General features: G+C 44.6%; 3 protein-coding genes across 3 annotated transcripts; all 3 read right to left on the bottom strand.

Moving 5' to 3' along the window:
* Positions 1-5,676: 5,676 nt before the first annotated feature.
* LOC137893537 (uncharacterized) lies at positions 5,677-6,828 on the bottom strand. Its single transcript, XM_068738947.1, has 3 exons — positions 6,627-6,828; positions 6,181-6,275; positions 5,677-6,093 (listed from the first exon to the last, which is right to left on the bottom strand). The coding sequence occupies exons 1-3, from the start codon at positions 6,826-6,828 to the stop codon at positions 5,677-5,679; spliced, it is 714 nt and encodes a 237-aa protein (XP_068595048.1).
* Positions 6,829-11,282: 4,454 nt separating this feature from the next.
* LOC137893921 (fibroblast growth factor 6-like) lies at positions 11,283-13,544 on the bottom strand. Its single transcript, XM_068739376.1, has 3 exons — positions 13,217-13,544; positions 12,643-12,746; positions 11,283-11,542 (listed from the first exon to the last, which is right to left on the bottom strand). The coding sequence occupies exons 1-3, from the start codon at positions 13,542-13,544 to the stop codon at positions 11,366-11,368; spliced, it is 609 nt and encodes a 202-aa protein (XP_068595477.1). The 3' UTR covers positions 11,283-11,365.
* A 2,229-nt stretch (positions 13,545-15,773) lies between these two features.
* zgc:77158 (solute carrier family 45 member 3) lies at positions 15,774-21,360 on the bottom strand. Its single transcript, XM_068739435.1, has 5 exons — positions 21,022-21,360; positions 19,203-19,393; positions 18,441-19,104; positions 16,925-17,190; positions 15,774-16,838 (listed from the first exon to the last, which is right to left on the bottom strand). Exons 1-5 carry the CDS (start codon positions 21,167-21,169, stop codon positions 16,395-16,397), a joined length of 1,713 nt encoding a protein of 570 aa, XP_068595536.1. The 5' UTR covers positions 21,170-21,360; the 3' UTR covers positions 15,774-16,394.
* Between the last annotated feature and the right edge of the window lie 1,274 nt (positions 21,361-22,634).

Below are 22,634 nucleotides of genomic sequence, written 5' to 3'. Positions count from 1 at the left end.
CTTTACACTCAGATGGTGTAGGAAGAGGAGGAAGAAGTAGCCCGAGAAGCGCCCATGATGGCCGGTCTCAAAACAAGGTGGGCGAGGTAAGAATGAATGTGTGATGGAACAAACTAATATTAATTTAATACGCAGTGCTACATTGGAGAAATGCAAATCTCCTTCAGAGTGAGATGTCTCTTTCTCTGAAACCTTTAACTCATGTTTACAGACTAGACTGTGTGCCATAGAAAATACAAATGGATAGATACACATATCATGGTGTGCATGTTTTCAATGGCCTGTACTGCCATATCAAATGTAACATCGATATCAAAATAGGTTGAGTTTTACCGTAGTTTTTTGTATTATTGTAGGTGAATTCTGAATCACGAAGATGCGTCTGCGGTCAAAGATCTTCTCTGAGCTGGATGCTCACTCTGCAAATCTGCTCACGGTGAAAGTCAAGAAAGGTGGAGTACAAGGGAGAAAACTCAAGGGCATCATGGTACCCAGGTATGATAACGATGGAAAAGACAAACTATCAGATTATTTTTGTCTTCATATTTTTTTTTTTACTCTCTTTTCCTCTAATTTCAAAATGCCTTCAATGTTGTGACTTCCTGTGAATCAAGTTAAAAGTTGTCTAAGCTTTGTGAAACCTGCTCTGCTGGTAGGTTGAGATGGTGTTCCTAACGTTGTTGTTGTTTTTTCTTCTCCCTCTCTGATCTCCACACTTAGACCGACAGCATTGCTGGTAGACGAGAATGTGTCCTCAAAGGTCTTTGTGCCTGCTTGAACGAAGAGCCGGAGAAGTTGGTGAAGGAATACAAGGTATGTTAATTGCCTCTGGCGAGTCGGAGGCTGTGTGATCGCCTGCGTGCGTCTGTCTGTCCATCCGTCAAGATAACCCAAAAAGTCTGGGCGGCTCTGGATGAAATTTTCAGGAATATTTGAATCCACTGGCATGAAGAGGAGTTTTGTTAATGTTTTGTCTTGTATTTTTTTGTTCACAGATGGATGACGAAAACATCAGAACGGCCATGGCAGAGACGGTTTATGGAATCTTTGTCATGCGACATGAAGGAGAAGAACCCAGTGAAGACCCTGAGGATGTTGTAATCATTCTGGAAGGGGCGGAGGCGGCCTCCTCACGCTCCTCCCGGGCGCCACTTCCCTTCCCTGGTCCGTGCGGACACCCTCCTCCAACCGAACGGATCAATGGACGACAACTTAGTATTGGAAGCAGAGAACAAACGCCCCATTAAGTCACTGGAGAAGCTTCAACATGTGATTCGGCTCCATCGTCAGTAACTGCAGGAATGCAATTGTTAGTTGCAAAAGCTGCCCACATGGCTGGAGGAAGAACGTTTCCCAGTGTTATCATGTGTCCCGTCAAATTGAGGCCTCCTCCTCCTCACGCACCTCTCGGGCGCCGTCCCCCGTCCCGGGTCGGTGGCACATACACACGCACATACATACGTACACCCCTGGGAGCGGAGGCCTCCTCACGCACCTCTCGGGCGCCGTCCCCCGTCCCGGGTCGGTGGCACATACACACGCACATACATACATACACCCCTGGGAGCGGAGGCCTCCTCCTCACGCACCTCTCGGGCGCCGTCCCCCTTCCCTGGTTTGTGCGACACACTGGGAGCGGAGGCCTACGGTGGCCCTGAAGTGCAAATCACAACAACAAATCGTAGCGCACACAATAAAGAAGGAATCGCGCAAACAAGAGAAAAACACACACACAAATAAGGAATCGCGCAAACAAGAAAAAAACACATACATACATACACACACATACACACACACACATACATACATACACCCCTGGGAGCGGAGGCCTCCTCCTCCTCACGCACCTCTCGGGCGCTGTCCCCCGTCCCGGGTCGGTGGCACATATGCACACACACACACACACACATACATACACAATACACCCCTGGGAGCGGAGGCCTCCTCCTTCTCACGCACCTCTCGGGCGCCGTCCCCCGTCCCGGGTCGGTGACACACACACATACATACATACACCCCTGGGAGCAGAGGCCTCCTCACGCACCTCTTGGGCGCCGTCCCGGGTCGGTGGCACATACACACACACACATACATACACAATACACCCCTGGGAGTGGAGGCCTCCGCCTCCTCACGCACCTCTCGGGCGCCGCCTCCCTTCCCTGGTTTGTGCGATGCCCTGGGAGCGGAGGCCTCCTGCTCCTCACGCACCTCTCGGGCGCCGCCTCCCTTCCCGGGTCGGTACGTCCGTGCGGCGCCCTGGGAGCGGAGGCCTCCTCACGCTCCTCCGGGGCGCAGCCTCCCTTCCGTGGTCCGTGCGGCGCCCTGGGAGCGGAGGCTTCCTCCTCCTTGCGCTCCTCCCGGGTTCCCCTGGAAAAAGCTGGAGGAGGACTGGTCGAATAACGGTGATAATATTGTCTGTGGGATGTTCCCATCTGCTGGCTGAAAAAAGGAACAATAAAAAGTTTGCATGCAACTGGATCAATGTACGTTCATTTGACATTAATTTAAATACAGAAACTAGTATACAAAAGTAGAATCAGATGTCTCAATTTCATTTCAATAGAATTTTTAAGTTAAACGCCAAAATGATGAAAACTGCCCAATTTCACAATGTTCAGGAATAATTTAAAACCATTTCATCTCTTGAATTATAACGGCTCATATTTGAGGATAATTTCATGCAAATGTTTTCAGTCGTTTTTGTGTCATCCTGTTTCCATATCGCGCAGACCACGAGATCTCGCCGGCCACGACATACATCGTTGTAAACAAATACTAATCAAAACAAATACAGGGCTTGATGTCCGGCATTCGAATCCGGGACCTCTTGCACCCAAAGCGAGAATCATGCCCCTATTAACCTAATAATGATGCTTACCCTTGAACAGGTGATCACTCATCACTTAATCTAGGATATAATCCAAACACACACACCAAGCACACCAAATGCAGATGGCTTTTATAAGGGTAACATCTTCCTCGCCTTTACCCATTGAAAGAATATATTTGAATTCTTGCGCTGTTATAAGGGGATTTGCGGATGCTGCAGTTCTCTTGTTTTCAGCTCAGTCTGAGTCTGCATTCCTGCACAGCGGCACGACTTCCACATCTAAGCCTGAGATGCAGCTTTGTCCAACTCTGATATCAGCAGAGACACATCTGTGAGGCCATATGCATGGAAATGTAACACAATATAACTGTGCTGCACTCACATTTTGCCATTTATGTAGGCCCAAATGAAATAGTGTTCAAGGATTTTATTTATATGGTTGCACTTCTGGTAGCTTTTCTCAATACAGACCATACCAAGCAGTGAACAAAGTAATTATTTGTGTTCTCTGCAAAGAACTTTGGGTCTGTGCTTTTTATACTTAATAATCACTCAGCTAGGCTCGTGTTGGTGGGGCGTGAGTTTTCTACATTTGTCCAGCTGAGTAACACAAGACAAGCTGGATTCTATTCTATTCTATTCTATGCCCCCGTGGCCATCTTGGCAATCCGCTGAGCGACCATGCTGTTGGTAAAAACAGAACTTTCATTTTGCAAGTACACAAATAACTTTAAGAGTGCAATAAACGTGGCCTCTCGTCCGTGAATTACTCCTAACCACAAAAATATTACAAAATCTAATATGCATGCATCTGTTTGAAAGAAAGCAAGAATATCTGTGTCCATTGAACAAATACAATAAATAGCTCACAAGATTTATGATTGGACAAACTGAAAAGAGAGTGATTTGAGAGAGGAAGAGGATGCTGATGGCGAGCCAAGAACAAGCAGCAACATCAATGGGATTCTTTTAGTGTTGAAAACAAAGTGATTTAAAAAGTGTCTGTGAAGCTGATGACAAGTGGCTGCAACCTTAGAGAGAGAGAGAGAGAGGGCGAGAGAGAGGAATGGGAGGTGGAGAGAAGGGATGGAAAAAAGAAAACATTGAAAAGGGTACAGTCAGAGTTCCGTGAGGATACTGATGCAAAGTAAGGAATGGGAAGGGAATGCGATAGAAAGGCACCAACAGAGAAAAGGACGTTGGTGTCAAATGCAACTAACGCTGTGACAGAGATCCGGCCACCATGCTGCCCAGCAGGACGGTCATCGTTTGTCTTGTCTGCTGCTGCATCAACGCGTGTGTCTCTCCACATCAGACTAAAGGTGAGAGCTTTCAGTGTAACGTAGACGATTCTTTAGGTTTAGAACATAGAATGGAAAACAGTGCAGCGTGTGTTGCATACCCACATTTGTGGACATAGAGTATATAAAACTATATACTTTATGTTAATAAATTTTATTCTCATTCAGATTTTTTTTCTAAATTGACATTAAATATGAAGATCCTTTATTAATATGTACGTAATCTGACTACAGTGGAGTCAGGAAATTAAAGATCCTGCTTGAATTAGAATTTGTAAACATCCTGAAGTTTAAGAATAAACCCTCCAAAGAAAGGAAACTGTCGACCCTGCTGTGCTATTTTAAATGTAATTGTCCCTCTATCTGAACAGATTCAGAAAGCATCTTTGATTTCAAGCAATAAAATGATAGTTAAAAGGATGATAAATTCTGAAAAGGAGTTTTGGTTCACCCCATCATTTGTTCCTCTCTATCTATAAGCCATATTTCCGGCTGCCAACAGAATAAAAAGGGAGGCAACAAATACGGACAACACCACCTTCCACAACTCTTTTGACGATGTCCATAAATAAGTATTTAAAGACTCATGACAGCAAACAGGCCTTTCTCCCACTAGATCCATCTGACTGGAGCACAGTTTGAGTCCAGTGGAGAGTTTTCCATGCGCGATGCTGAGCTGGCTTCCCTCCGCAGGGAAAGACATGATGAGGAGACAAGTTAAGAACTCCGAATAAAACAACATTTAATTTTATATTACAGTAATATATCATCAGTTATTTCATTTTGTGTGTGTGTGTATGTGTCTATATAGCAAATAAAAGCAACGTTTTTCCATTGTTAGCGTTGATTTGAGTGTTTTTACACAGCCTGAATAGATTACATTTTTTTTAACAGTTATTTTATATGGAAATAATTGAATTGGGATATGAGCAAACTGAGTTATGAGTTTGGTCCAGGAACGAATTCTACTCGTATCTCAAGGTGTATGTGACATCAGCCAGTTTACCTTAAGTAGTTAATTACTTAAGTTACAAACATTGCGTATTCAATTGTATAGTTGTGAAAATATATGGATATGTTATTGCTGTTATTGTAATATAAATCCTTTCAATTGATCAGGTTAAGAAAACCACACTAGTCCATCAATCAATAATCAAACTTATTCAAGTAAATAATATCAAATAATAAATAAAGAAAAATATCATCCAACACAAGTTATGGCATTAACTTTGTACAAAACTCTTTTGTCACAGTTGAGAGGGGCAGAACTGCAGAACAACCAACAAATGTGGGCTGTTAAGAACATGTGAAAGATGCAGCATTTTACATAAACAAATCTCTCGGGGGCCACAAAAAATGACTTGGAGGGCCATATTTGGCCCCCCGGGCCTTGAGTTTGACACATGTGCTTTAAGGTAACAAGAGTTTACAACAACGACAAGGCAACTTCTTGACCCAGTGTCATTACGCAGTCACGCATAAAGTAAGTTCTCAGAGCCCCCCCCCCTTGATTTTTCACTCATTCAACCAAAGATCGGGACCTTAGTCTTGTTTTGCGATGTTAATCTTGACCGGGCTGTCGGGCACGTCTGGCTGGAGGACCTGCAGCGGGTCGTCGCAGGAGCTGATGGTCTCTTTGGACACAGCGCCAGTCTGGTCCTGTTCCGCTTGTACGTGATCCACATCCTGGTGATCCTTGGCAGAATTTTGGGGGTGAGATTCTGTTCTTAATGGATCAGAAGGGTTCACCTCCTCCCTCCTCCTTCGCCTCTTTAACAAGGGACCCAGAAACCTCTCCACCAGGGCCGGCAACAACTTGGGCGGCTCACGGGCAGTCATCCGCTGATCCGCTCCCCCCAGTTTCAGCAGCCGGCCTCCACGCAAGAGGTAGAACGCATCATGGCCATTGGGTAAATCCAACCGAACGCGCTGGGAGAGACAATCGTCGTCCTTTTGCTTCTGTTTCGGGGGGGCAGACGAACAGTTAATGTTTTAACTCGCCGTTATCCCCGCACTCCTGATTAGATGTATTTAAATGATACTCACAGAGTTGTACAGCGTCTCCTTAAAGCCCATGCACAGGAACCGTCTCCTCCTCAGATCAAATAGTGGCACAAAGTTGTTTCTTATTGGCCAAATTACTGCAAGAGTTTTAAACAAGCCTTTGGTCATTCATAAATTTAGAATCTTCAGTTTTATGATTGGCTGCTGGAAATCAGTTTTGTTGTACAAATAACATAATAGCAAATAATAACAATTATACTTTTGGAAGTTTATCCCAGAACTATACGTCATGCAAAATTCATTTTCAACCTTTCTTTGGCAGAAGGATTTTGTTTGCACATTGTTTGGTATTTTAAAACACATGTATGAACTAAGCCTTATAGCCCTTTGAGAAACAGAATTGCACTTCTAATTTAACAGGCTTTGTTTTAGGGAATAATGAACTAATCTGATCAATTGTTTTTACTGTGATATTTAAGCAGACTTACCCAGAGAGTGTCTGTGGATGCATTTTAGTCCACTGGGTTCCGAATGAAAACGCCTCCCAATGGAAGATGCTTCTGCACTCGCGCTGATGCTGTTCCGCTGATGTGGTAAAAGCTGCTCTGGGTTCTGAATCCTCATTCTACACTCCACCGGTGAAGACACATGCACGGCGATCAGGATGAGTGACAGGAGAGCGGCTTGCATGATCAAAGGTGATGCTGAGCTCTCTTTGCAGCCCGAATGTTCAGGTTGGTGCGTGGGCTGCTCCTAGAGGAGGAGAAAGTCCAACGGGTTATATAAACATGAGGGTCGATAAACTGGCTAACTCATTTACCAAAAAGACTCATAGCCTGCCTGTTTGTTGTGGTTTAGTGTCCCTGAGAATTCCTGCAGACTAACCAGTCAACACGGTGTTTCATCTGCAGCTTATAGGATGGCACAGATCAATCGCAGTAAACGGAAAAGCCTCTGGAGCAGATCTGTCCACCGGAGGTGGAGGCAATAGTTTAAAGAGTTTAAAGATTAAACCTCCCCCCCCCCCCCCCCCCCCCCCGAGGCTGGAGCCTGGGAGGGACAGCAGGAGATGTGGGACACTCGTTTCTTTTTCCTTTTCTTTTTTGTCATCGATGAGGAAAAAAGAAGTGAGGTAAGAAGTTGAGGATTTTGCAAACTCGCCTGGGATTTAAGATGTTCGACTTTGATGGGTGATCGTGTGCTTGTTTTATCCCGTCAGACTGAGACTGCAGGTGGAGAAGGTGCATGCAGCAAACTTCACATCCCTACAAGGTGCATGGAGCAAACTTCACCTCCCTACAAGGTGCATGCAGCAAACTTCACCTCCCTACAAGGTGCATGGAGCAAACCTCACCTCCCTACAAGGTGCATGGAGCAAACTTCACATCCCTACAAGGTGCATGGAGCAAACCTCACCTCCCTACAAGGTGCATGCAGCAAACTTCACATCCCTACAAGGTGCATGGAGCAAACCTCACCTCCCTACAAGGTGCATGCAGCAAACGTCACATCCCTACAAGGTGCATGGAGCAAACCTCACCTCCCTACAAGGTGCATGCAGCAAACGTCACATCCCTACAAGGTGCATGGAGCAAACTTCACCTCCCTACAAGGTGCATGCAGCAAACTTCACCTCCCTACAAGGTGCATGCAGCAAACTTCACCTCCCTACAAGGTGCATGCAGCAAACCTCACCTCCCTACAAGGTGCATGGAGCAAACCTCACCTCCCTACAAGGTGCATGCAGCAAACTTCACCTCCCTACAAGGTGCATGCAGCAAACCTCACCTCCCTACAAGGTGCATGGAGCAAACCTTCTTGGAGAGAACGACGTCATTCAGCTCTCACCGTGAGTGCGATAGAGGTGATATGAGTAATGGTTTATTTTATCCAAATGAATTAACAGCTATTTATATCATGGTCTGCATTCTACCAAAAAGAGCCATATTATAATGCACTCAGATTTACACATCATGGACCGCAGACCACATTCATAACCACTATCTCTCAAGCTGATATGTGCACAGTTTTTTGGGAAGTGGGTCTTCATGAATCTAACATAATTCAGTCTTCTGGTCACTTTTCTAAAACCTTTATTAGCCTTCTTATATTATATGTGTTTTAGTGGCTTAACAAAGGTGCCGGTACTCTCTAAAAAAAATAAACATTTTCCATATCAATGCATCGCTCAATCCATTAAGATCTATCCTCTGGATACGAAGGTTGTCGGATTGAATTTTTTCCCCATTAGGTTGCAACATCAACACCTCTCCAGCAGTTAGCAGATCCCTCTGTTGTTTTGCAGAGTCATGGTTAGCGCTGAAGTTGCATTTTTTTTAAAAAGCGTCGTATAATTTCCTAATTCCAGCTGGAGTGAAATCACGTGTAACTTCAAATCACTCAGTGACAACAGATGTTACAAAACGTCTTTTATTATCATCTCAGGAATAACAGTTGACTGCTGTGCACAGCACATACGTACAAAAATAAAAGGAAAATCATTTGTAATATAGTATTTCACTTACTTGTCATCATTTTTTGTTTTTTTTCAGAAACACACGATTGGAGAAGTCTGTTGTTTCAAACTAATTTACAATCATTTCAATAATCTGAACTAAGGCAGAAGGTGAGGTATATGTTAAGAAAGAGGAGGGGACTCAGAGGAAGCACTCTCCCCTCAGTGCAGGAATAGAAAACTGAGAGAAACACAAAGGCTACCCGCACACAGGGACACGCTTCATGCTCACACACACACGCACACAGATACAGTCTAATCCCACAACCCCACTAACCTCCAGTTCCCTGTAAATGAACGCATTTATACACATATGATAAGCACATTGGTAAAAATCCAGAGGCTAGATCCTTATTCAAATAAATTAGGAACACGTACTTCTTCCATCACCCAAATCTGCATAATAAAGGAATTCAGGAAGGGGTTCATGTTGAAAGGTGTTATGCTTCTTATTATTAACTACCTTCTCTCAGAACTGCTGCATCATACGCATTAATCAGCTTCAAAACAACATCATGCAAAAGTGGCAGAGCTGTAAACAGAGTAATATTCCTTAAAACGTGAAATTCTCCAGGTGACGCCAAGCTAAATTGCTTTTGGACACCTTATTGGGTATGAACTCATTCCACTCATTGTGCTGACAGTCAAAAATAATAAATCAGAAAAGACAGACAGTAAATAACACGAGGCTGTCATCGGAAGCAGAACATCTAAAGGACTTTTGAGTCAGCATCAAAAGTCCCTGCTCTGTAAAATTGCACTCCATAAAAAAACACTCATTTGTAAGTTGAGTATTTTGAATTAACTGACAAAACACTCTCCAACCTTTTCTGATCAGTGTAATGCGATGACAGCTGATCAGTCAAAATGACTAGCAAGATGCTCGATGGAAAATTCCCACAAAAACCACAGTTATCAGTGAAATCAATATTCTAATCATAACATAACATGAAATCTGGGGTGTGTGAAGTCGCTCTTTTAGTTGATCACAGTATTTAGTCCATCAGGGCAGCCCCCCTGAACTCAAGTTTCCCATTTCTGGACGCATTAGATTCAAACCACAGGTGCTGGCTTATTTTCATAGACATGCATCTGTTGTCTTTATGGTGTCTGTTTCTATCTCGCTTGTTTCCATCACCTCCTTAGGGGGGGAGGTGGGTGCATCAGCTTCCACAGCCAGAAAGCACTCACTTATCCCTGACTAAACTGGTCTGATGCCATCTCGAGTGTCACTTTGGCAGAAACAGAACAAGAAAAAGGAACACGTTCATTTGCACGCACGATTGACAAAAGCTGGAGCTTGACGGGGCATGTGAGCGGTGGCTCGCAGGCATTTTGCTGCAACTTTCTTTCTGGTCAGTATGGTGGTTTGCTACTTACCGAATATTGCAAGCAAAGTACCAAAGAGTAATAACTTCAGAAACAAACACACTTTGTGTCAGCATGAAATAGATTCTGTTCAGGATCACAATCGTTACTCTCTTTGCCCTCCATCACAAGACGACTATTTATGTCTTGATCAAGTCTAACAGCCACAGAATCGTTGACCTCAGTGCAAAAATGGCTCAGCTTTTTGCCTCCAGAATGTAAAACCATCTGCAAGAGGAGCGTGAGCAGTTGCTGGATTCAAGTACGGTATGGCACAAACATCAACAGGTCACTTGAAGTGCCAAATAAAATCAAAACAGTATGAAAGTCAAATATCTCCGTGTCACTTTTGCTATAACTCAACATTTATCGAAACAACGTACAATAAATGAGTGTACAGACTGTACCAACTGCAGTTGAACTGGGGGTTGGGATGGGGGGGGGGTTACAAAATAGAACAGACAAATATTGCTTCATAGTGTCAGGTCTATGGTATCCTGTTATGCAGATGCGCAGCTGACCCGTCCGCAATGGGAAAAAAGATCTTTCAAATTTAGCAGCTTTCAAACAATTCTGCTCACATCTTCATAGTAAAGGCGTGACCTCACTTTTACACACTTCGCTTGAAGATCCGGCTGCAAAATCTGCAAAAAGTAAAAGCCGGGATTGTCAACGCTCCCTTGGACACGGTGGGCTATAAGGCTGCACTGGGTCATGTGCAGATTCTTATTTATAATAGATGGCCAATATGGAAAAGAAATTCAGAATCTAGAAATGAGGTCAAAGCCCCTATTGTGTTATTGTAGGAGTGATGGCTTACATTTCATTCCTATTTCAGAACCAAATCTTTCGGGGATGATAACAAAAACATTTTGCAATTACAGGCATTCTCCTCCGGGGAGCTTTCATGTCTTTTTTTCCTTCTTCCTTCCTCTTCTTCTCAGAACATGGTGCTTTGAGGTAATAACACATCTGTTTCATAAAAATAAAAATAAATAACAATTTGAACTGTCTTCCACTGACAGGGCGAAGGCTCAACCAATTTCTGCAAGCACCCAGAGAGGAAAAATGCCCCCCCCCCCCCCCCCCCCCCGCCTTCGTATCATAAAATGATGAAAATCATAACAGCAGGAAAAAAAAAAATATTTCCATCTTTTCTAATTCAAAGCAAACTACCCAAATATACATATAAAGTCTGAATAAATACTATTGGATATAGCTGTACTTCTTCTGCTACAGTCCGTTTTGTCTCTTTGTGTTCGTACATACGTGTACGGTATTCATGTTACCTGGGATATAATCCATGTGCAAATCAGTTTTGTTATTGCCAGTGTTTGCTCATCATCACATTCGGGGTAGGAAGTGCGTTACAGTCATGGCCGTGGTGACCTTGTTGGCCCTCTTCACGCGGCCGTGCTTGCTGAGCGCTACGTAGAAGCCTCTGTAAACCAGAGACTCGTAGGCGTTGTAGTTGTTCGGGAGCAAGCTCTCCTTGAACTTGCACTCCTCATGGAAGACTGTCTGGATGGGGACAAAGAGACAGTGTGCATGCTAATGAGACGAAGCTTTACCTTTACGCCAGCTATCTGAGCTTCTAAATCTGGATCTGAACATCGCACTTCACGACCAGATTGTACATTACTGCCAGAAAGGGAATTATAATCTGCTGAATTGTACTTTTATTGTGAAGGTACGTCTTATTTCATTAAGTCGTTATTTTGCACATACTGTCAGGGAATGATCTATTTGCGGAAAATAATTGATCTATTGAAGAACATTTTGGGAAATGCGCTCAATGTGGAACTAATCCTAAAGTAACTTTACAACACAACATGTTAATTGTTGTGCTATAGAGGTGCTGGTAGATCTATTATTATTTTTATTTTACCCTTTGGACTGTCCCAGATTATCTGTTTCCTTTGTTTCAAGTTTAAAAAAATGATAAATCAATAATAAAAACAACAACAACAACAAACATTGAAATACTATTCATATTCACATGAAAACTAATAAAACCTTAGGGAATGTTGCGATGAAATAATAAAGCAGTAAAGCAGGACATCAGAGTGACTTTAGATAACACTGTTTTCCATGTAGAGTCCATCAGAATGAAATAATGACTAAATACGACTTCGTCCACTGTGACGAACAACAGGACAGATTTCACAGAGCAACAGCAGAGCAGATCCTCAGCGTGCTCATAATCTAACGCTTCATCACTCAGGACCAGATTACCGATAATCTAACATCTGAAAACATTAGTACTCAGTGTAGTAATAATAATTATACAAAATATCTGAGTTGATAAAAACAGGCATTGGATAATCTCACCAAGAACCCCAAAAGCATATACATGGTTACCTCTTTTCATTTAATAATCTATGACCAGAGTATTTCTTTCTATACTTCACACACGCATGAAACCAGTCAGTGAATACTGGGATGTTTTTATATTGATATTGATGCGCTCAGCAAACGCTTTGCCATTAAAATCGATTTGACAGGATTACATTGCGTCAGGGGGTTTCCCTCCTCTCTCTGTCTCTCTCTCTCTCTCACACACACACACACACCTATATCCAGGATCCCTTAACGCAGTAAATGAAGTACTGCGCACCTACCGTTGCGTATATCCTTCCACGGCTGTTCATGGCGACGAACAGCTCGCTCTTCAGCCCGAGCAGACTCACCACTCCTCTCTCCACCGTGGAGATCTCGATGAGACCTGGCGTGAGACAGATCATTATTACGTCATTATGACATCATGATGACTGAAGCATTGTGACGTCTCCCTCTCTCTGCGGTCTATGGGTGTAGCCTTGCAGATTGCTGCGCAGCACGCAGAAGCCTTTGTTCTGCGTCTTTCATTTGCATCCAGGCGCGTGACAGTCACGCAGATTCCGCTTCTTGCAATTATTGTCATGTTATTGCATTGACGCGCACGGCGGACGGCTATTACGCATTTGGACCGCCCTCACAAGGGCTGCGTAAAAATAAGTTGTGTCTAAAAGCGTCCACACATTCATGTCATGGTTGAGCTGGGGGGGGGGGGGGGGGGGGGGGGGGGGGATGGATACTTATCTGATCCTTTTGTTTCTTCCTCAACAGATGGAATAGATCCAGCGTGGACGCATGACCATGCACGTGAATAAAGGGCTCGCCACAGCTCCGTGCGCTGGTGCGGCTTTCACTCACTGTACTGGTTCTCACTATGTGCCCCGTTTATCCGGCCGTCCGGGAGGACCTGAAGGTGAAACCCGATGCCCACGTTGCAGTAGAGTCTCCGCACTCTTTTGATGCCCAGCAAATAGTCGCTGTCCCAGCTCTGCTCCGGTTTCTCCCCGGAGATCCCCAGCACGGAGCGGGAGAAGAGGGTCTCCCATCGGTTCGTCCTGCTGCTCGGTAGCGGGTACGCGGACACGACCCCCAGCAGACACCCCAGGAGAACCACCGCGGTCAGCGTCCAGTGCGGCGTGCCGGCCTCGCAGGACATACTGACGAGGAGCCTTTGCGCAACGGCCATCCGGTTCACCTTCGGGCCACGTGGTGAAAATTAATGACCCTAAAAATACCGCTCTTCTTGTTTTGCTTCCTTCGGCATGCCGGCTGAGGGTTATTTCTGGAGCGCAGATCAGGGCTCTGGGCATGAAACGTAAGCCCCGGTACTGAGGAGGAGAGCTGGAGGTGATGGCGATGGCGCTCACCATCTCTCTCTCTCTCACACACACTTCACCGCTGGGACGATGCAGGGGCAGGTGCGGCGCACGGGGAAAACACCGACTCCGCTGAGAGTTTGGGTGAATGTTCCTACACCGGACCGGACCGGAGGTGAAGAAGAAAGCTTCTCGGTGGCGTTCAGCGGCCCCGGGGCGCGATGGCGCGCACGGGCTGCTCCCAAATTGGGTCGGTGGTCATATGTCTGTCAGGCTGCTTCCTAATTTAGAAGGAAGGTGTAAAAACGGGCCCGCTGGTCACTGGAGAGCAACAACTGGACTCTCCGGGTCCCAACTTCTTATCCTGCGCCGGATCAGAGAGACGGCAGGGACGTCCATGAGCCAGGCTTTCAAATCTGTGCGTCATCCCGGCATCCACCGCTGACGCGTCCTTGGGGCAAGGTCGGCTTGTTATAAGGCCGGATTTTGATGGGCACGGCGTGAGCCGTCGCATTTGCGAGGACTGTGAGTGGAGAGGCCTGTAATGGCACATTGTCGGCGTGCCAGTCCCCGTAAGAGATAACGCCGCCAGTGCGTGCGTCAGCGAGGTCGGCGCAGTTGCGCACCAGCGTCCGCTCCAGCGCGCATCAGTTCCACAAGACCTCCACCGGATGGCACCATTTCCAAGTGCATTTAACGACTGCCGCGCACTAGAAAGGTGCTTGTGTCTCTCTTTGGAATTCCAAGCACTCTCTGAAATGAGGACCAGGATCAGAGCCCCCCCCCCCCCGCCCAAGATTGCATTAACCGAGACAGCAAACGCATAAACGCGAACTATTTCAAGTTTAAAGTTTATCCCCTGATTAACAATTCAGCGCCTTGATAATGAATAGAAAGAGTCAGGGACACAATGTTTTAAACAATGCCATTTATTTATTTTGATATAAAATCTATTTGGCAACATGTATTTATATAAAATCTAAGGGATAAACAACTCCACCAGTAACGCTCAACAAAGAGATCCCTGATAAGAGATCAGTGGTTATAGGAGACCCAGATTGAAGCAGTACTGATAATATAACAAGGTTTTGTATTTGCAAAAAGGCCAAAAGAAAACAAAGCAAAGTTTTTATGCCTCTATACTTCATCTAACAAATAATTTATCGTTTTCACAGAAACGCCGTGGCATCGATGGAGACAATAGTTTAGAACTTTAGATGCTATTGTGTAATTAAAGCATTTATTAATACATCTCTACATAAAAAAAAAAATACACTTTTTAGAACAATGTACAGGCACTTCAGGACGAAAAGGAAAAGGCATTTGTTTGAGCGTTTGGCTGCAGCAGCTTCAACCCTCTCCTGTTTTTACCTCCGTCAATGAGACTCCCAGCTGCTGAACCCTTAGTTGAACTCGCTGCATGGCTGCAACACAAAAATGGCGTCTACGCCAGTCAACCTCTTCAACGGATAGCGTCGACATTGTAACACAGCTTATAATTAATGTGAAGAAATGCACACACTAATAAACATAATCACCCATACACTTTATATATTACTCAACCTGCCCACCATATTATCTGAACACACACCTCAGCTGAAACTGTGCATCCTATTCATGTGCAGTGGATCCTCTCAAGTGATTATCAGTAATCCAATATATTAATTTTACTGCATTTATTTTTATTTTTGGCCTTTCAGGAACGACGCGACGAAGCAGGCTTCCATCAGAAACGACCGTACACATTTACGTAATGATTCCATCAGGACGTCTCAGGCTGAGGATTTAAGAATACGCTAAAACACGGAGGTTTGGGCAGCAGGCAAAGTGTTTTTATCAGTGGCATAAGAACGGGATGAGACACTGAAGCAAGGTAATAACGCGAGACGATGGTCCCGATGAGAAGCATAGCCAGGCAGGATAAGCAGTTCACCAGATCAGACATGCTCCAAGCTATTTTCCCAGTTCCAGGATTTAACCATAAACTCACCTCAACAGGTTGCATAACAGAATCCCCACGGGGATTTAGAATACATTTTTAAACAATATAATTCCAGTAACACTGTTCATTAATTAATAAGCAACACTAGATATGGGGGGGGGGGGGTGTAAAATGGAGTACCGCTCAGCCTGAAACAAATGTTGTATGATGTCTTCTTGGGTTCTGAAGAAGCTTTGCATTAGAAAATAGCCCTGATGATGTCATAGTTGTGTCTCTAAGGGTGTTATTCATCCTGGACACAGAAGTCTGGTGGTCCTACTAGTTGTAATATTTTCTGAATGGGTAGAAATAATCCATGCTGCTCTCTTAGTCATTCTGCAGATGAGTCTGGGCAAGCCCACAGTGCATTTGGCAAATTTATAGTGGAAAAGAATCTGTACTTTTATTTAATAATTAAAAACAAAATGTGGACAGCTCAGGACAAGACAATAATAAAAATAAAAGCATGACATTTGTACAGTAAATCTCTGGTACCTGAGGAAAAGATGACGGACAGAAAATATTTTGCAACAAAGAGTTTTAAGAGAGATTAAGCACACCTTCTTGGTAGATAACGCAGCTGCTCTCTGGTAAACGGGTACAGAGATGCACACTTGACCAACAGAGCAACTATATGGTACTAGCCCAAGGCATTTGGGAAACAGTAGTGCAGTGTTAAGTTCCACCTTAAGGACCCTGAATAATTATTAATCACTCCGACATAGTTTGCATCCATGTCTCAGCTTCTAAGATCCTTTTGGTCAAATATGATTTGATTGGCCAAGAAGATGGCAATGGCGCCAAATATGGCCGAGGAGGCAATATAGGCAATAACGGACTGTGCAAACTGAACAATCATGCCCATAAAGAGGGAGGGGAAAACCTGAGAGAGGAGGAAGGTGCTGTCTAAGATGGCAAAGTCCAAACCCACACCGCGCTTCTCAAAACTTGGCTCGGCCTCCTCTTGTTCGGTGTCGCCGGGGCTGTGAGACGAACCGTTCTGGCTGTGCGGACCGGTGTAGTACTCATAACTGTCCTGGCCCAAGAAGGAGTTCCCATAGGGATTTATCGTTTTGTGGTTCAGGCCACCTTCCTCTTCCACAGGGGGAAAATACGCAGAGTCCCGCTTTGTTGCTATACTGCTTCGATGCATGCTTTTGGGTTTCCTTTTGGGCATATAAATCTGAAATGAGAGAAGAGTCCACCCATCAGATACCTTTCAACATACTAAACTTTGTGCTCAAAGCGTATTATTAGATCTTCACTTACCTCTTTCTCTTTGTGATAATGGCAGATGAGTGTGTAGGGCAGAGTCTGCAATGTGGCGTATGCATAACCGGTGAGGGCCGCCATGATAGTGACCAAGACCACACTTTTGGACAGGCAGATGACCAAAGCAGAGACTGTGAAGCTCGCCATGCTGCTCAAGTAAACCCACCGCGAGCCAAAACGGTGAACCAAACGACTCATGACCAGAGAGAAGAAGGTTGAGGTAGCGCACTGCATGAAAAGGCCCAGACTGCCCATACGGATGCCTGAAAGAAAAAAAAAGCAAAAGTAAACAACATGCTTTGAACCCTACAAAGCTCGATGCAACAGCTCTTCTGCTCGATCTCAGCTTGGTGATATGGAGCTTCTAGCTGTTAGCGTCTATCCTAAAATGAAAGTAGCTCGACACAAGTAGTAACAGGGTACGCCTGAGTGAGCTATCCTTTCAGCTACAGAGTTCTGATTGCATTCAGCCTGATCTCTCAACTTGTCCAGCAGAGTATGGGTCAAAGGTTGAGCAGCAGAGCAAGAGAATCGCTTTGGTGAAAGGAGTGTTTGGATTGCATTACTGCTGGAAAACAAAGCTGCCGAGCCCACTTTACAAACCCTACAGATGATAATGTGGGCAGAAATTCCAGTCCCGAGAGATACGAGGCGAAGTCCGGAACTTAATGAATCCATGTAGCGGTACTGGAGAACGGCTGTCTATTCTCTTCCAGTGAGAAACAAGAACAAGTGTGAGTGTTCAGTTAGCATTTACTGCAATTCTTTCATTCAAGTGCCCTGCTAAGTTTTATATTGTCTGTACAGTTATGTTGAATTAAGGTCAAATCTTATTATAATTTTTGTGTGATTAGTACATTTTCCATTTCCAAAATGTGTTGTAGCCGCCATCCTTCGGTGAGAACGACAGGCAAGGGTAAACGACGTTTGGAATTGGAATGTGTTTAATTAACAGACTTGCAATGAACTTCCTTAACCTCAGTCTAAAACAGCCTTAACACAGTACTTCATTTACTGCGTTAAGGGATCCTGGATATAGGACGCACTTGGTGTGTGTGTGTGTGTGTGAGTGAGAGAGAGAGAGAGAGAGAGAGAGAGAGAGAGGAGGAAAACCCCCTGACGCAATGTAATCCTGTCAAATCGATTTTAGTGGCAAATCCAATCTGCACAGTAGGAACCCGAATAGAGAAATACTGCAAGATGTTGTTCATAATCCAGAAAGTGTTTTAAAACGATGCCTTGGACTGGTATGACACACCCTTTAAAATGCCTGCTCAAAGGTTTCGTTACTTGCATCGGAGTCTCAGCCGATGGCTGGAATTGTTCCCTCTCACAACAGGAACCCGAAACGGAGGAAGCAGAAAAGCAGGAGAACAGGCAAAGATTAACCGGGCATGTTTTGAGGATGTTGAGTGCAACTGATGTTTGCCATAAGGCAGCGTGTAACGATATCAGATGTGTGTCCACACAAGAAAAATACTGTTTCAAGCACACAAAAAAAACAGAGACTGACCTTCATCATATCTCTGCTTGGACACGCTTCCTGGTAACGCGCTGGGTACGCCGTCGTAGAGGCCTTCCCCGACAAAGTCTGTGTAGAAAAGCATGAACGACATGACGGCCATCCAGCTGCAGAGCTGAGCCACACACAGCTGTCTCATCACCCGCGGGATGTGACAGTAGCTCCTGTAGATGGTCGGCGTCATGGACCAGCACGTTCTCAGCAGGCAAAGCAGGGGTCCAGACTTCAGCAGCCTCAGCTTGCACTTTAGCAGGTAGCAGCACGAGTGTGGCACGCAGCACCGGCCGGCCTCCATCGCCCCAGCGCCGGACTCCAGCAATGATCCGGACCCCACCAATCCACCGCTGACGCACAGGGGTTCCTCAGACACCTTGGTGGTGATTAGCAGACTGGATACGAAGATGAGGATGAGGAGAAAGAAGAGGCACTTGGCCTGGCCTCCCAAGTAAACGGAGAGCAAGCAACGACTCCAGTCCAGTGCGGGTAACAGATAACCCACGCAGCCTCCCAAGCTGACCATGAAGGAGAACATGGAAAAGGCTCGGCCGCAGCCCTCTTCATCCTGATACAAGTCCGACAGCAGAGCCTCCAGCACTGTGAAGCACACTTGTCCACAAAAGTCAAGGAGCCCCACCCCAAGGATGAGGAAGGCCACCTGTAGCAAGGTAAGAAAAATGTGAAGAAAAAAAAAGTTACATTTTAAATTAGTATGTTGCCTTCTGAGCTTTTTACGACAAAGAACCTTGTTCCTACCTGGAGAGTACGGCCGCCCCAGGCAAGGTGTGCAGCCAGTACATCTGCATGGGGAATGATGACAAGAGACAGAAGGACCCCCAAAGACAGGAGCCAGATGAAAGGCCGACGCCTGCCGTATCTGCTGCTGCAGTGGTCACTGGCTGAGCCAATAAGAGGGATGAATAGGAGGCCAAACACTGGTCCAATACCTGGGGACAGAACCGTAGGATCCAAAAGTGACAAAGAACTCCAGACCTTATGTGTGCACAACATGAATCTACAAGTCTGTGCGGCCATTTGAGACGAATAGGTATGCCGGCTGTAGCCAGGCAGTCAGTGACTCCACCATAGTTCTTGTTGCTGCAGCTGTGGAAGCTCATCATAACAATCCTTGCCATCTACAGCTGTAGACTCACTGTCACACACACACACTCTGTAGCTGCTCGATGTAATACACAACATATCACACCCACAGGGTATGCTTTCCAGGGTCTACAATAATGCCAGCTGCTTACCCGCTGTTTACACACACACACACACACACACACACGATCCAATCTATATAAAACATCCCTCAGTGTTTCATTACTTAGAAACACACCTAATACTCTTAAAATAAAAAGACTAATGGAACCCTCCATCTCCTCTCCATTACAGAAAGAGGAAACTAGAAAAATAAAGTTCAACTGGAGGATGGAGCAGCCAACAAATGGCCATTAGATAAAGTAAAAAAATAAGCAGCCATCCAAGACCCTGTCGAAATGACTTGGGTAAATTAGACTAAGCCTCCCAGGACAAGACATCCATCTTCATTCAAGTAACACTCAGGCTTTCCATTATAATATAGAGATGAGAATTAGGTTGAGTGCCATTTCCAGATTGGTTTGCAGTGCAGCCTGTTTGGGAGGAAGCCAAATACCGGTAATTGTTTTCCCCTCTCATATCACCAGCAGCTGTTACAGAAACAGAACAGTAAAAGTACATATTGTTTGGTCCTTATCCTTGAATAGTCACATCTTTGATCCTTTCTGACCCATTTGTTTTCGTAAGATTGTATTTATCTATACAGTCACAAGACAATGTCTCAATGAATCCCTTTTAGAGAAGACCGTGTGAACAGCATTTGGGCCGACGGGATGAGGCAACTATTGCATACAAGTAAACTCAGTTACAGTCTGCACCTGTATACCATTTGTGTATGTACAGCACACACACACACACACACGTCATTTGGGAACACATCAAAAACAAATGTCTGTCTGAATGGCCTTATGAAGGGTTCCAAATAGTTTCCGTACATTCTCAGGGTTGTGATCTGCTTAAATGTCTGAGGCAACTAAAACCACAAATGTAGAACCACAGACAAGACTGAGTTTGTAGTATGTATATCCACTTCTGGATAAGAGAGTTCACTGAACACATGAAGATGCAGTTGCATAAAAAAAAAAAAAGTTTAAATGCAAATGTTAATTCCCATATTTTGTTTATAAAACAGCCATTTAAAAACACACACTTTTTTTTAGATATTTGCAAAATTCACTAAAACTTCTTCATTTAAAACAAAATTAAATGGGTTAGATATTAAGTTCTCAAAATGATTGCAGAATTTCCAATGAACTAAACATGAGAAAACATCTCTCACCCAGAATTTGTTTCACTACACACATTATGTACATTTGTCTTAGGGATCCACTTTGAAAACTCCCCACTTCCTCTGGAAACATGCCAGTTGAAACTCTAAATCTGAAGCCAAAAAAATAAGGTCATACACTATGAAGCAGTAAAGAGACCTTGGTAGACAGACCCAACCCATTTTGGGTCTTTACTGAGCCCTTACCTAGTACCATGGTCATGTAGCGCTCCTCCACTCCGGCCTCCAGAAGCAGTGGGGGCACGTATGTGATCCCAGCTGCCACGCAGATCTCCAGGCCACAGGTCAAGGAGTTCAGCAGTACGAGATGCCACTGAGACCTCCATCCAGGCATATTTACACGGGCTGACTCGTCTTTCTTGGCCTATGGAATGGCCACTAATTGGGACAAGTGAGGAAATAGGGACCCAGGCTGGTGCAAAGAGAGGAACGCGTGGAGTCAGACGCTCCAATGGTACAAGAAGGCTGTCGTGAAGGGACAGCGGCAAAGAGGAATGGATGTCTCAGATAACCTGGATGATTCATCCTCTTCTCTGCATTCTGTATCTGAAAAAAAAGGGAGAACAGGAAAGGAGTGACACAACTGAAGGTAAGACAAACCTCCCACACAGACTTCGGATACGATGTCATACAAGTTGAAGGACTTCCATTAAACACCCCTCAACCAAAAATATATATGTACAGAAAAATAAATTCAATACAATTTGGAAAGAATCACACATTACACAAGAAAAAAAGTCATCCAGAATTATTTCGCGTTATATAACTGATATTGTTGTTGTGCAATTGTTTTACAAATTTCTGTAGATATTTGGATGGGAAAATGGCATGGAAAGCGCCTCATGTTGATGAACCACCACAATCAGGTTTATATTGTGTAGAATGAAAAACAAAATGCCACTGAAATACAATCACCTCGCTATTTATAACAGTCCTGCAACATAACAGTCACAGCATGCATTCTCCAACACACGCTCCCGTCAGACGCACAGCGTTGACACTCTCCCTCAATCTGACAAACAGGCCACTGAAGTGAGTCAAGTCATTAGTCAAAAAGAATAATTCAAGTCAAGACACAACCTTAAATACACTGAGAGGCTCAAGCTATGGAGGAACAGACAAAATCAAGACAGGCAACATGTCTCGATTTTGGTTAATCTGTCTGGAAAGTAAAAATAAAAAGTTAAATCAAGACATTTTTCATCACCATCCACCAATAAGGCAAGTGTTCTTTTAATGCACGGACAAAAAGCAAGAACAGTCAGAACAGCAGGAGACACATTGACAACAAGGTGCTATATTTGCATTTGGTGTGAGATCGCTCTGCCAATGATGCCCATCTGCTCTCTCTCAGCAAACAAAAAGGATGTCATCATCTCAACCAAGATGGTTGGTTAATAATAAAACTGTGCTCAGTGCAGTAAATGGTCGAAATCAGAGTCATAAAACATTCAAAAGAAATGTTCATGGGATTGAGGCGTTTCATGTCCCTAATCTGAGTGAGCACAATTCCAATCACCCTCATCAGGCATCCCGGACTTGTGGCCATCTGAAGCCATTCCACCGACCGTTGCAATCAAAATTGATGCTGCCCGAGTTCCTGCAGCAGCCATGCATCCCCAGGTCAGTCACTAGAATTGCTTTCATATTGATCAATGAATACCGCCTCAACCTAGCCCATTCAACAAGCTGACATACAGACCGAACCCGCTCCACTGATGGAGCGCATGCCAGCCTTTCAGAGGCAAAAGATATGCGACATAAAACACAGCAGCATTTTGAAACAAGCATGCACAGTC

Source organism: Brachionichthys hirsutus, chromosome 5 (assembly GCF_040956055.1).
Source record: "Brachionichthys hirsutus isolate HB-005 chromosome 5, CSIRO-AGI_Bhir_v1, whole genome shotgun sequence".
In the NCBI taxonomy this organism is placed as follows: Eukaryota; Metazoa; Chordata; class Actinopteri; order Lophiiformes; family Brachionichthyidae; genus Brachionichthys; species Brachionichthys hirsutus.
The sequence above is the reverse complement of the archived record's forward strand: the minus strand, read 5'-3'. Positions and strand labels throughout refer to the sequence as shown.